This window comes from Engraulis encrasicolus, chromosome 16 (assembly GCF_034702125.1).
Source record: "Engraulis encrasicolus isolate BLACKSEA-1 chromosome 16, IST_EnEncr_1.0, whole genome shotgun sequence".
In the NCBI taxonomy this organism is placed as follows: Eukaryota; Metazoa; Chordata; class Actinopteri; order Clupeiformes; family Engraulidae; genus Engraulis; species Engraulis encrasicolus.
This window is the reverse complement of record NC_085872.1, coordinates 37,655,490-37,670,423: the sequence shown is the minus strand read 5'-3', so window position 1 is coordinate 37,670,423 and position 14,934 is coordinate 37,655,490. Positions and strand designations below refer to the sequence as shown.

Genomic DNA, 14,934 nt, shown 5'->3' with positions numbered 1-14,934 from the left:
TTTTGAATTTCCAGAAATAGCCTTTTTAGCTGCAAAAATGACCATACTAGAAAATATTAGTTTATTACCTACTAAACGTTCATGAAAAGATCTAATTTGGCAATATACAGCCCAGTTTCAATGAGCAGCATAGTTGCAGTACCTTTTTTGACCATTTCCTGCACAGTGTCCCTTTAAGGGTTAATGACGTATCTAAATAGGCTACATTTTCTTTCAGCAGTAGGCGTACTATGGGTAACTATTCACAAAGATATAGACTACATTACTGTTAGTAATGTAGTCTATATGCATACAGTTTATAATGTATGTGTGCATATGCGTGTGCGTGTGTGTGCTTGTGTGCGCGTGTGCATAAAAGAGGAAGGAAGTTGTTACCTTGCTGAGATGTCTGTGAAATGGACAAATGAGGAGATGACTACACCAATCCTCCCTTTGCCCCCCTGTGAAGAGAGAGAGAGCAAAAGACAGCGAGAGAGAGCGAGAGAGAGCGAGAGAGAGCGAGAGAGAGAGAGAGAGAGAGAGAGAGAGAGAGAGAGAGAGAGAGAGAGAGAGAGAGAGAGAGAGTCAAACACTGTATGTTTGAACTGTGTTAACCATTATCATGTAGAGTGACTTTTTAAAATGTACCCAATTCCGTTTGGCTGTTGAAAACCCTTTTGGAATGTAGACTATCTATGAGATTGCCCGACGTGGCAAAATGCCAACAACTTCTTGTACCCATCATGAGTAGTTTTATTATTTAGAGGAAGAAGATAAAAAACACACACACAATGGATGTCAATATATTCTAACAGCTAGTGACAAACTGCAAATCTAAGACAGGAAAGCAAACAAGCAGGCACTGGGCGTGCCAACGGACACAGACACCTACCCTGCAGTGGATAACGACCACGTGAAGCGGGTCAGCATGGAGCCAACTCTCCATGGCCTTGCAGATGGTGCATATCTTATCCAGGGGAGGGGCATGCAGGTCTGGCCAGCCCGTGTCCAGCGTCTGGTGGAAAGGGCAACATGTCACACAAGGGACAGGGGGGCATGAAGAAGACCTCACCTCCAGGGCCGTAAGCAGACATTTTCAAATACCGAGGTAAAATACTGTGTACTGCATACTGTACATTTAGAATGCTTCAAACACGTCAGTCAAACTCTTAAGTTACTTTTCATTAATCACTGCCTTGAGGATAAATTGTGGTGGCGTATACAGACTGAATTTATCATTGTTGATCATATACCCAATTTTCATCATAGATAAATTTTACATTACTGAAAAAAAATACAGAGGACATGACCTCTGTGTCCTCAGTAGTTACGGCCATGCTCACCTCACCTCCCCAGGGACCAATAACCCCACAGCCCCCAAACTCTTTTAAGCCAGGTCATCACCACAGATCTGTGATGGATTTATGATGTCTGGACCTTCCAAATGGAAGAATCAGTTTTGTCTGCTTCCCACAGAGGTTCTGGGCTAATTTTGATCTTGTTAAGCATGGTATTCGGGCAAGTACCGCAAATTGTTAAGAATGGACTGTTGTTGGATGTAAAGCACAGTTAATAGATAGCATTCCATATGTCTTGTTTTCAACACTGCATGATTAGTCCAATTAGTCCAATCCATGTCTCATGAACGTAACACGTTTTCCAAAGTCGAACACTGCACTGATAAACCCAATCAATGCACAAGCTTTGTGGTGCATGGCTGTACAGCAGGGCTGGGGAGCCTATGTCTAGAGGACCGTTTACGGCCCTTGGGGCCGTCTAATATGGCCCCTGATATAATTTTAATGTTATGCAGTTTCACATGAAATATGACATGTTTTGTAATGGAATTTAAAAAACTACATTTGCAACACAAATAAGTTACATTCAGGGGAACTTGTGAATGTGGGGTCTGTTGTAAAGGTGGCTACCTCCAATATAGGCTTAATAAAGTGCAGGGAGAGAAATCCTAGTTTGTGTTCATAGTACGGGAGGACTTTATAAAATTTAAAGTGACCCTTGAATGAAAACAGCTCCCCACCCTTGCTGTACAGGGAGCATACATGTGCTCTGCAGGTCCTAGCTCTCCACGCCATGTAATGTCTTCCTCACTAACTCCTCTCTTACATAATTGTGCAATACCTAAACCTAACACGAATGTACAAAACACTGGATCCATAACCTTGACCTGGATCTCTGAAGTCCTAATAGTAATACCCTATTTACAATCACAACCCTGAGCAGGAACCCCAACTATCTTAGATCTTTAATACATCATATTCGATAAGAGCTAGGATCACAGAGGATACAATGCTATATTTATCCTGCGACTGTAAATACAAAACACCAAATGGCCCTGGGATATTATGCTGTGGAGCATTGGGATGTCCCTGAAACTATGCAGAGCTCTAAGGTGTCAACATTTGTCAAGGAAAAATATAGGCCTACAAGGCTACCATGTAATAAAGTCAGATTAACATGTTAATGAGTTTTCACCTTAACAACACCATATACTGTATAAGTTCATCCAAACCCTTTTTAAGTGTAATTGTGCTCTCTGCTCACAAGGAAGGAACACCCACAACCTAAACCAATCCCCACCAAGGCTTGTCCAGACCACACTGAACACAATACGTTTGCTGGGAGGGTGTGATCAGGCAACCAAACGCAAAACAGAGAAACTGAAACTACGCTTTCATTGGTATGGAAATTTCCACAGTAGATTCTGACAAAATACAGTGAAGATGAAACCATCCTTTTGAGGTTTTTTTTTTACCATCAAGGTCATTATTGTGGTCAAGTGGAGTTACTGTGTTTCAGTACCTTGGGATTCATCTTCGAAAGGTCATGTCTCTTCTCTGACAGGTTAATTACCTAGATGGAGGACACAAACAAACATATTAGTTGACAGTAGAAATTGATTCCTTAGCATTAACAGTCCTACAAGGCAAGATGTTATTATTCTATATATATTTACTAGGTTAGACCATTACAAATTATATGGCAGGAGGATTATCTTTGTCGGTAATCGGGTGAAGCTTGATAACTTGAAGCAGAATATAATGCTGTGCTTTACTAATGTTTGAAATATCAGGACAGTATTGTTTGCTTGAAAGCAGTGTTTGCACACTGGCATATCGTGTGTGCGTGCAAAACCTCACGAGCAAGGTAAGAGATATCTTCTGATCTTTATGTTTCCTCCATAACAATGATGTTAATAACCAGCCTGGCTGAGCTTCAATGCCTTCTTACGCAACACTATGCCTCTTGACCTGTTGTTAATCAGTCATGCTGTTCAATATATTCCTTTCTTGCTGCATTCAGAAACTGAATGCATGAAAATATGTCCATCTCGGAGTCTGTCTCAGCTCTTTTCCACAGAAGGATGTGAAATATTGCACTGTGGAGAGGCAAACACTCTCAACCCAGACATCCACAAGGCCAGCAGACCTGCTGACATAATGGTGCTTAAGCTTTTCATATGGACTAAACCAGGGGTGTCAAACACAAGGGCCAGGGCCCGGATTCCATCCACCAGAATGGTTTATTCCAGCCCCAGACTTGTAGAGAAGAAAAATGACTTCAAATAAAAGATGTATATCTCTAGCCTAGTATATCTCTACACAGTTGCTGCAGGTGTCTAAGACATCAGGCTTTCAATACTTGAAAACAATACGGCCTACCCACTTTTTTGCTCGCCATTTATGCTCCTGACCTACCTGCTGACATCCACCTTCAGATCATTAGCACTAGCATGTGATTCTGTCATGAAGCAGACATTTGGAAAATTGTGTAATTGTGTTATTGGTCCAGCCCTAGAGATCAAATTGGCTGTATGCCCACCCTCCCCAATTAAAATGCACAACACCCTTGTACTAAACCATCTGCTATCATCAACATGACGCTACCTTCGTAGTTTTGCTAGCTGTGGCATCTTGTACGCATACCATACTTTTATATGTACAGCATTTCAATGTAGCATTTGTCTTACATAACCTACAGTGTATTTGTTAGTTTAGTGTATTTCATGCTGCATAGCAACGTGTACAAAAACCATGACTATGCATCCCATCTCCACACACAGCGGTTAGGCTATACATCTTGGCAATCCAGCATCAGCATTGAGAGGATTGACATCCTGCAATATAATTTAAAGGGACACTGTGTGAGATTTGTAGTTGTTTATTTCCAGAATTCATGTTGTCCATTCACTAATTTTACCTTTTTCATGAATACTTACCACCACCATCAAATTCTAAGTATTCATGATGACTGGTAAAATTGCACTTTTCATACATGAAAAGGGGGATCTTCTCCATGCTCCGCCATTTTGAATTTCCAAAAATAGCCATTTTTAGCTGCAAAAATGACTGTAATTGGACCATACTAGAAAATATGTGTTTATTACTAAGTAAACTTTCATGTAAAGATGAAATGTGGCAATAGGCAACCCAGTTTCAATGAACAGCATAGTTGCAGTACCTTTTTTGACCATTTCCTGCACAGTGTACCTTTAACTAATCCCAACCTACTTAACTCCAGTGCATGGTTTTAGCCCTCCCTAAAGAAAGTTGGCTCAGTGGACCCACCATGTAGTTGTCAGCATGTTTGGACTTCAGCATGCGCGTGACATCCTTCAGGTTGTGAAGGTAGGTTTCCTCTGTGCATCCTCGGGGGAAGGACACTGCGATGATGCGCTCTGTCACATAGGTCAGATCAAGTTCATATCCCTCATCCATCTGTGGAGACAAAGTATTAAAATGAGATTAGGCTCTGGCTGATGCTAACTTTTCAATAGCATGACGTAGCTGATTGTTGTAACCAGCCACACTTGCACACTTCCTTACAATGCGGATGGAGTTTCGGATCTGTAAATACAACACACAGTACCATAATAGAGCAGGGGATGTCCGAAAACAGGGTTTAAATAGATGCCATTTTGAATCAGGTAACTGTTATGAGCCTGTACTGTATTTTGGCTTAATGCTGTCTAGACCTCAAAGTCCTCAAAATATTCAGCTGTCTGGAATTTTTGTTCAGCTGCTGTTCTCGTGAAAGACAACAAGTTGGGTATGTGCTTCCTCTTTGAGACATTCTGTGGACATTTCTGTGGTGATCAACATGCACTCCTGACCGTGGGGCCTGCCTGTGTGTCGTCTCGTGCCTCTGGACTTCCTGTGTGAGGCCCAGGGGTCATCCTGTGATCAACAATCGCCAATAAAGCATATAGGCTTCAAGATTGTCCTTCAAACAGAGAGAGGCAGCTATGTATGTGCCACACTGCCAAGAAGAAATGTTGGATATAGAAATGGGGAAGAGAGTTTTGCTATTGCATGTAACATGTTTATAACATGTAGCGTTTATGGCATACTTATTAAAATCCCTTCACTTATCCAGAACAAAACAACAATGAAAAAAATCCATCATTCTTTGGGGAAGCAATCTATCTGGTGTCAAGGAGATGGATAACGTAGTAAAGGTAAAGGAAGTGCTGGGTATGATGGGAAAGGCTGAGGGGAAAGGGGTGTCAGAAACACCCCGCCATCCATCTCCACATCTGCCACTGGGATTCTTTTATTCAGGGATGTGGGAGGGGAGTTTCCCCCTTTGTTTGGTCTAAGCAGTAGTTTAAAGCCTCCAGTGAATCAAGCCCAAGGTTGAATGACTAATTTAGAAGCGTAGGGAACTTTGATGTCTCTAAACAGTGTGTGCATGTGTGTGTGTGTGTGTGTGTGTGTGTGTGTGTGTGTGTGTGTGTGTGTGTGTGTGTGTGTGTGTGTTTTCTTTTTACAAGTCCAGATTTTTCTTCATGTGTGTTTCTCCAGACTAAAATAACTCTTGTCGTATTTCTGTGAAGACAAGGTTTCATCTTTTTACTTTAACACTGCTAACAGTATATTTCTCTAATAATATACATTATTCTTTAACTACTCAGAAAAGAACAGTATACCGGTATATAATCTATTGGTGTTCCAGAATGTGAACTACTGGGTCAACTCAGAGTTATTACTGGCGATGATGATGGAGTTAACATCGGAAATGTGTAACAGCAAAGCAGCAGCCGTTGCTTGAAAGCTTTAATCATTACCCCTCGCCGGCCGAACCATCGGCCATTCTACTCCCCGTTTCCTTTCCATGCTATTTTTGTTTTAGAACATCTAAGTCCTCAAGCAGTGAAATTCTCTACATGTAATCACTTCTCTGCTCTCTCTCCCTTTTTCTCTTCCTCTTTCTCTCTCACTCTCTCTCTCTCTACCTTCATCTTTACCTCCCTTCCTTCCCTCTCTCTCACCGCAGACAGACCTGTTTGTTGTTGTAATTAGCCCTATGCATGGCTCTGTGGTGAGCAGGGCAATTAATGAAGTCAGTAGTGAAGTGACGACTCTGGGCCGGCCGGGTGCTGACTGTAGCCATGTGGCGGACGGTGGAGTGTAGGGCCTCAAGGCGGGCCGTAAAAGGAGCATGGGGGGCTGCACGGATGCGGCACCTAAACGACCCCTCGGAGCGGAATGAAAGGGCGCAGTGAGAGAGGGGTCATCGCCTGGGGGAACGTGAAAAACAGGGTAGGGTAGGGGCTGTGTGTGTGTGTGTGCTGGGGAGGGGGGGGTTCTCACAGCGGTGTGTTAGTGGTGGGGTGAGGGGGAGGCCAGCCAGGCTCCATGGTCACTAGAGGTTGAGTGGGTTGGGCTGGAGTTAGGGGAGGGGGTACAGAGTCGAGGGAAGACAGAAAGGAAAAGGAATGGGTTAATGGGGAATTGATGAAGACAGCTGTCAAACGTTTAAAGGCGGCGTTTTCCGAGAGGAACGGAGGGTGTCAGATTAGTCACTGCATGAGAGGGTGAGAGCAAGTCTAAAAGGATGCTGGTATGTCTGGATGGAGTCTGCCCTTTCAACAACACCATACCTCACAGACGGACCACAAAGGCATGTCATGTCTGCTTAGCTGTTCAGCAGATGTGTTATTTTACTGAAGGCTTCATTTCTACCAAGGAGGCAACAGAAACATTAGGGAACACTTAAAAGAGATTTGGCAGAAAGTTAAAGTTGTAAGTCGACTATGTTGGCCCTCTTCCATTTAAAGGGGTATGCCACTATTTTGGGGCTTATTACAGTTAAAATCGTTGGCTGGGGTTTATAAAGGTGGTAAAGTGTCTTATTTTTCATGTTAAGCGTTGTCTTGCTTTAAGACAAGTTAAAAGAGGGAATATGTCGCTAAGCTAGTGAAAGTCAATGTATCCGTGTAGCATTGTAGCATGCTACACGGATACATTGACTTTCACTAGCTTAGCGACATATTCCCTCTTTTAACTTGTCTTAAAGCAAGACAACGCTTAACATGAAAAATAAGACACTTTACCACCTTTATAAACCCTGCCCAACGATTTTAACTGTAATAAGCCCCAAAATAGTGGCATACGCCTTTAAGTTTGCCTTTCATTTGGCACCTCTCCTTTGACACAAGGTGCACAAAAGAACCCATTGTACCAAAATGGAGCAAAGATCCTTCCACGTTTTCTTTGACTTTACCACACATCTCAAGCTTTCTTCCCTCTCAAGGGTAATGATACAGGGGAACTTTTCAAGTAATCTGACCAGACAAACAACATGAAGATCTCCCAATTTTCTGACGGAATGTTTGAACACAATGTTGTCTGCTGCTGTTACAAGCTACCTTGATGAAAGCGTTAAAGTGTCCAAACAACATATTGTTGTTGGCCTGAAACATTACTCAAACTGTTGCGTATCCTGTGTATGTCACCTCTTATACACAGCAATTCACTTACTAGCTCTTCACTCATTGAAATGCTGTGGGCCAGCCCGCCTGCTTACACTTCAGAGCATCGCCAAACCTTTCATTTCGCCTCAGCACCTTTGTTATAGGGTTTGGCACCGTTGCTGCCAAAAGCCCCATGGTTGTGCAAAGCCTCTCAGCCCAGATACAAACACGCTGACACACATGCTCTCTCTCTCTCTCCCTCTCTCTCTCTCTCTCTCTCTCTCTCTCTCTCTGTCTCTCTCTCTCTCTCTCTCTCTGTCTCTCTCTCTCTCTCTCTCATACACACACACACACACACACACACACGTGTGCGCATGTGCGCGTCACAACCTGACAGACCTAAACACAGCAAAACACATCACAACACAACACAACACAACACAGCACAGCACAGCACAGCACAGCACAGCACAGCACAGCACAGCACAGCACAGAACAACAACACAACACAACACAACACAACACAACACAACACAACACAACACAACACAACACAACGCAACGCAACGCAACGCAACACAGCACACAACACAACGCAACTGAGAAAGAGAAACATAGCCCTACAGAGCAGCCATTAAGTAAGAGAAGTGAAGTGAAGGGGAGGTTAGAGAAGGGTTGGAGGAGAGAGACATGCATGAACAAGTCAGCCAGTGCAGAGCAGATGCCTGGGATTAAGGTGTGTCTGCTCTGCATCCACCTCCGCTCCCCGGCTTCTCCGTGCCCTGCGGGCGTGCTTTTGCTTTGCTTTGCTCTGCTCTGGGGTGCATTTCTCGAAAGCGTAGTTGCTAACGACGGTAGCTGCTAACGATGGTAGTTGCTAACGATGGTAGTTGCTAACGACGGTAGCTGCTTTGTTGGTTGCAATGCAATTACCCATTGTCAACTGCCCAAGTTGGCAACTGCTAACAACTACGCTTCCGAGAAATGCACCCCTGGTCTGCTGTGTGTGTGTGTTGTGCTGCACTGTCTGATGGGACAGCACAGCAGGCCGATGCTGCCACAAGGCTCACGGCTATCCAGGGCCAGGCAACACCCCTTACCTGCCCCTAAATGACCGGCTGGCCTGCCACGGGCCTGAATCAGCCTTTTACCCATAGTCCCTTGCCTGAGCTGGGACTCCACCCCAGCAGTCCAGACGCTGTTGTTGTGCTAGAACAGTGATTCTCAACCTTTTTTGAATTAACATCCCCTGGACCTCATCATAAGCCTCCCAACGCTGCCCTTAGTATTAAAAAAAAATGGATGGCCCCGCCGTGGCCTAACGGTGGGGCACTGAGTGACTACGCCGGTCGACCCGGGTTTGATTCCGGCCCAGGGCATTTGCAGATCCTCCCCAAATCTCTCTCCCCCACTCACTTCCTGTCGCCTCTCATATTGTCCTATCGAAATAAAGCCGAAAATGCCCCTAAGAAAGATTTAAAAGAAATAAACATTTCCCAATAAATGGATGCTCCCCAATGGAAACCAAGCATCGCCCTCTCTCAGCTGTCTCTTTCTCAACGCCCTTATGCCCTCTACGGGGCTGTAGAGCCCCCGTTGAGAAACACTATGCAACAACAACAACAACAACAACAACAGGCATAGGTATATTGCTAGCTAGGCTAGCAACCTGGTTGGGGCCTCAGCTGTCAGGAACCAGATGTCAGATGTAGCGGATGAATGAATTACTCACAGAGATGTAAGACAGAAATAGCATGTCATGGCTGGGGAAAGTCATACTCACAGCCAGACAGACTCACTTTGAAAACGTATGTAATTAAGAGTATATATGGCACTGGGGTGATGGTGATCTATCTGAATGAATAGCATACCACAATGGAAAAGCTGACACGTTTACCTGGAGGCTATCTAGTGAGACACATGTAATGCTGTCAGAATGAGCAAGAATTGTTGCACCCCTGTGTGTGTGTGTGTGTGTGTGTGTGTGTGTGTGTGTGTGTGTGTGTGTGTGTGTGTGTGTGTGTGTGTGTGTGTGTGTGAGTGTGTGTGTGTGTGTGCGTGTGTGTGTGTGTGTGTGTGTGTGTGTGTGTACAGTGACTGGGTCACAAGGGTTCCCTGACTAGACCCTGACTCTTAATTTCATCCCCCTTAAAGAACAAACCATACGTCTGCAGGGGGGAAAAGTGGCCCACCTAACTTTCCACTCTGTAAGACTGAACCTGAAGGCACGTCCCTCCAGGGCCATAAATATGATTTCAGACCCAAGGCGTGATGCCAAGTTACCTGCACCTCCACATTCGGTTTAAACCAGATGGAATGACGCAAGTGGACCCACCACTAGCATTTTTTGGAGTTGTTACATTAGGTTCAAAAATGTTGGTTTGATGTTGGTTTTCTTTGACACAATGCAGCCATAATGAAGCCACAAACATTTTATGTCAGCTAAATAAAACTCCCTTTGGAAGGAATCCCGAGTTTTATTTTTCCACAAGGTCGAAACCCTTGCAAAACACTTTTCAAATCAGATCAACAGCAGGAGAAGACTCATTTGTTACTTCGAAGAAAAAGGGGAAAACGGACCATGGAATGCTTGAAAACATGAGGGGCCTTTTCAGGGCTGCTGAAATGAGATTGGCTGACATGGGAGTGAAACAATATTTGAAGAGTTCAGATGCAAAACCCCCTAACTCCATTTCTGAAGACCTGCACTTTTATATTTTTAGAGAACCCCGTTGTTGGTTTGGTTTACATTCATGTACTTGATAATACATATAAATAGTTATATAACATAAATAAAATAAAACAAATATGCAATTTTGATAGCTTTGTATTAAATAAAAATGATTTAAGATTATTTTTTGAAATGGCACTTAGGGGGTTTTGCATCTGAACTCTTCATATTGACTTTTTCTCGAGAGGGAGAGGCTGCCAATGATCCCCTCTTAGCTTCTATGCTCTGGCAGTAGAACACAAATATCCCCACAGTTGTTGTTCCAACACGGGCTATTTGATGCCTATTTGAATGCCACGTAACACGTAGGATTTTGAATAACACTACACAGAAACAAAATATCAATAGGATCTATTTAACATTGTTTTCAGTGTTATTCTGAGAACCTAATGTAATTTAATGTGATATAATATAATGTAATGTAATGTAATGTATGGTGTGTGTTATGGTTGTAATCGTTCAATGTTTCTTTTAAATATGGACCTTTGTTTGCACCCCCTACTGTGTGAACTTCTACAAACACGTGTGCATGCTGCCAAACTCAGCCAAAGTAAATCAACCTCCTCTCGACTCTTTCCCCCTTGATATAAATCACGTCTACAAGGTTTGGGAGTGCACATGTATTTTGACTGGCGGCCTCTGCTTCTTGGCCTTGGTTAAGTGTCAGCATGGTCCATTTTGGCATTAGGCCGTATAAACGGTGGTCATATTAGAGAACATATTGAGGAACATGAGACGGGAAAGGGGGGCATTTTCTTTTCATTCCTGTTAGAAACATAACAAATAGAGGAGATTCTTGAGATGCGGCCCTTGTTCCAGCAGTGTCCCAAGATTCTATATCTGTGGTCAACCTCAACAGGAAGCCACACACACACACACACACACGGTGGAATGACACACACGGTGCATACACACACATGATGCATGCACATGACACACACACACACACACACACACACACACACACACACACACACACACACACACACACACACACACACACACACACACACACACACACACACACACACATGCATCATGGCGCGCACGCACACATAAACACATGGCAGAAAGCTCAATATTCACAGAAATCAAATTTCTCAAGATTCACTATTTATAGCCAATCAAAAAGATGACTCAAGGAGCCACAGTAATAATAACAACCATTGGACTGCTTCTCGTGTGATGTGAGCCTGTGCAGCCTTTCTGCAGTGAATATTGTAATGTAAAATCCAGCCACAGACGGCATGCCATTGCAATGCGCCCTGTGCAGCACACAACCCAAGCAGATTTACGGGCCCCTGACCTGCGAGGAGCCTTCCACCCGGAACGACACCGGCAGTGCCATAAACACACCGATTAGGCCGGTCTGCCCACAAGGTTGCCATCAGGATGGAATGTTCACAGGTCTCGAGAGGAGAGGAGCAAGAGCTGCATGCAGCTTACAGTAATGGGTACGTATTGGACTCTTTGGTTGGTTGGTATTTTGTGGACGGAGGAGCGCTGTGATTGTACAGCCAATGTGAAGTGAAAGCCCAATTGTCATTGTGAAACAGCAATCCACTGCATACAAGTGAACACTGCACACAACAAAATTGCATTTATGCCTCACCCGTGCAAGGGGGAAGCCCTCAATGGCGCCCCAAGGGAGCAGTGCGGTGGGACGGTACCATGCTCAGGGTACCTCAGTCATGGAGGAGGATGGGGGAGGGCACTGGTTAATTACTCCCCCCATCAACCTGGTCGGTTGGGGGAGTCATACCGGCAACCTTTGGGTTACAAGTCTGACGCCCTAATCGCTTACCCATGACTGCCCACGTACCCATGTGCTGGTGCCTGTTACTGCTGAACATTATGGTAAATGGACTGCATTTATATAGCGCTTTTCCACTCCTTCCAGCACTGAAAGCGTGTTACAATTATGCCTTATATATTCACCCTTTCACACTCACATACCCATACTAGGGGACGTGGCTTCCACGCACGATACCACCCTGCCACCAGGAGCAACTTGGGGTTAAGTATCTTGTTCAAGGACAAATCGATGGGGATCAGACAGAACAAGACTTGAACCTGAAACGCTCTGGTTGCCAAACAGACTTCTCTACCGAATGAGCCACCCCTGCCCTATCATGGCTGACAACCCTTGGTCTGTATTGACACCATTGACATCATCATCATTATGCAAAGAGTAGAGATGGTTTGGTCTAACTCCCCATTCCAAGGTGATTCAGCATCTTTGAGCTCTATGATGGTTGGTGGGGGGAGTAATTAACCAGTGCTCTTCCCCATCCTCCTCCATGACTGAGGTACCCTGAGCATGGTACGGTCCCGCCGCACTGCTCCCTTGGGGCGCCATCGGGGGCCGCCGCCTTGCACGCGGGTCAGGCATTAATGGAATTTCGTTGAGTGCAGTGTGCAGTGTTCACTTGTGTGCTGTGGAGTGCTGTGTCACAATGACAATGGGAGTTGGAGTTTCCCAGTTGGGCTTTCACTTTTCACTTTAAGAAGAAGTCCAGTGGCTTACAGCAAAACTCTTTGGACAATCTGACCTGGATGAGGGAGAATCTTCACACACATACACACCATCGTGTGTTAACTTTCGTTCAGCTTATCCATTCTCTCTGGCTGCGGGAATAGTATCTTTTAAACATCATGAAAAAGAGCAAAGGTGATGTCTCCGAGAAATGGCTTTGTTTTTGCTTGGTCCTCTGCCGGTCACAGCAAAAGTACTGAGGTTCACATGATAAACACACAGCCTATTACACATAGCCTATATAGTGCTAGACCACAGCGGAGAGAGAGGACCTTTTTTCTACATGTTTGAATGTATCCGCTGAGATCCAAATGATGAAGTTTGATTGCAAATTCCCTGTATGTGCACGTATATGTTCGTAGTGGACACACAACCAGCTGTGGTCACGGCTCCGAGGCTGCTGCTACACACACATAGACTGAGATAAAGCCTGTGCTGTGAAGCACGTTCAGAGAAACGGAGCCACAGTTTGTTCTGTCTGTTTCCTGTTGGACTCTTTTCAGATTTGGGATGTGGTTTTTTTGACGCCCGTTCAGGACCAGTGTGCCGAAATAAACAAAACCGTGGAATCTGAAGGAATCAACCAAAGCAGGGGGGTGGCGGTGGCTGCTATTTCAGGCCTGTTTATTTAGTCCCTCTGGAACCTTAACGTGTATTTGTCTGCTGTTTTCATGGGACATTTTTTTAGGGGGGGCCAAAAAGGAGGTACGGCGCGCATGGGCACGACACACACCACCCTTCCCTGTCCATAGGCCAAACAGCCTCCTAAAGCAGTGCCTAATTACTGCTTTTCTTTCCCAAGGTCGTAGAAGAATGCGTTCCAAAATGGATTACGTTTTTCTCCTCTCTCTCTCCCTCTCTCTCTCCCTCTCTCTCTCTCTGTCTCTCTCTCTCTCTCTCTCTCTCTCTCTCTCTCTCTCTCTCTCTCTCTCCCTCTCTCTGTCTCTCTCTCTCTCTCTCTCTCTCTCGCCTCTATTCTAGCTCCCCATGGTTAATGGCTTGCACATGTTGGCCGGGTGGGTGGATGCCTGTTGCTTTGGTGACAAAGTGCTTTGGCACTTCAAGCATCACGGGCTCAAAGAAAAACATTGGAGTGTATGTTTCATATTTTCTATCAGCTATATTCAAAGTGAATACACAGTATGCACAGTTATACACAGTGTGCAAGTAACCATGGATATGCACATCGTACACCGCATTCCAAACAAACAGTTTACACATACAGAAACACAGATCACTCCCGTCCCTATCAACAGAGATTTAAACTAATCAGTGCTATTGCGTCTCAGAAGACTCACAACAGAACGGCCATCTATGTAACAGCATAGACAAACATGAGAGGTGTGTGTGTGTGTGTGTGTGTGTGTGTGTGTGTGTGTGTGTGTGTGTGTGTGTGTGTGTGTGTGTGTGTGTGTGTGTGTGTGTGTGTATGAGAGAGAGAGACAGAGACAGAGACAGAGACAGAGAATCAGTCAATTTCTTGTCAATCTCATTGAGCGGGATGAGTTTGGCCTGTTGTACAGACACATTCCCATCATTGTCCAACCAGAGCGATGCAACCATTGGCTTCCAAGACTTCACTGGACCTCTGCCTCCCAAGCCACAGCGAGCGTCAGCGGGACAGTGATTTCTGACCAAAGTGCAATGTGCAGTCACTGCTTTCTCTGTCTGCTGACTCATGTGGTGCTGAGGGCGTTTTAGTTTAATTACAGCTGAGAGAGTGAGAGAGTTAGTTTGAGAGGGGGGGTGGAGGGATGGAGTGGGGGTACGAGACGCAGATAAATGGGATGCCTTAGCATAGCCAATACGACAGATCGGAAGTGAGAAGTGGAAGCCCAACTGAGAAGCTCCAAGTCCCATTGTCATTGTGACACAGACAGAACACTGCACTCAATGAAATTGCATTTATGCCTCACCCGTGCAAGGGGGCTAGCCCCCAATGGCGCCTGAAAGGGAGCAGTGTGGCGGGACCGA

At 44.8% G+C, this 14,934-nt stretch overlaps 1 protein-coding gene across 2 annotated transcripts in view; it reads right to left on the bottom strand.

Annotated features, from left to right (window-relative positions):
- The window catches only part of LOC134465732 (tensin-3-like), a 61,364-nt gene that overhangs the window by 44,799 nt on the left and 1,631 nt on the right, over positions 1 to 14,934 (bottom strand). For both annotated transcript variants that reach the window (XM_063219559.1, XM_063219560.1), the window contains exons 2-5: positions 4,566 to 4,715; positions 2,800 to 2,850; positions 872 to 994; positions 376 to 440 (exon numbers count right to left, since the gene is read on the bottom strand). In XM_063219559.1, coding sequence (XP_063075629.1) covers positions 376 to 440; positions 872 to 994; positions 2,800 to 2,850; positions 4,566 to 4,715 — 389 coding nt within the window. The remainder of the gene's footprint in view (positions 1 to 375; positions 441 to 871; positions 995 to 2,799; positions 2,851 to 4,565; positions 4,716 to 14,934) is intronic.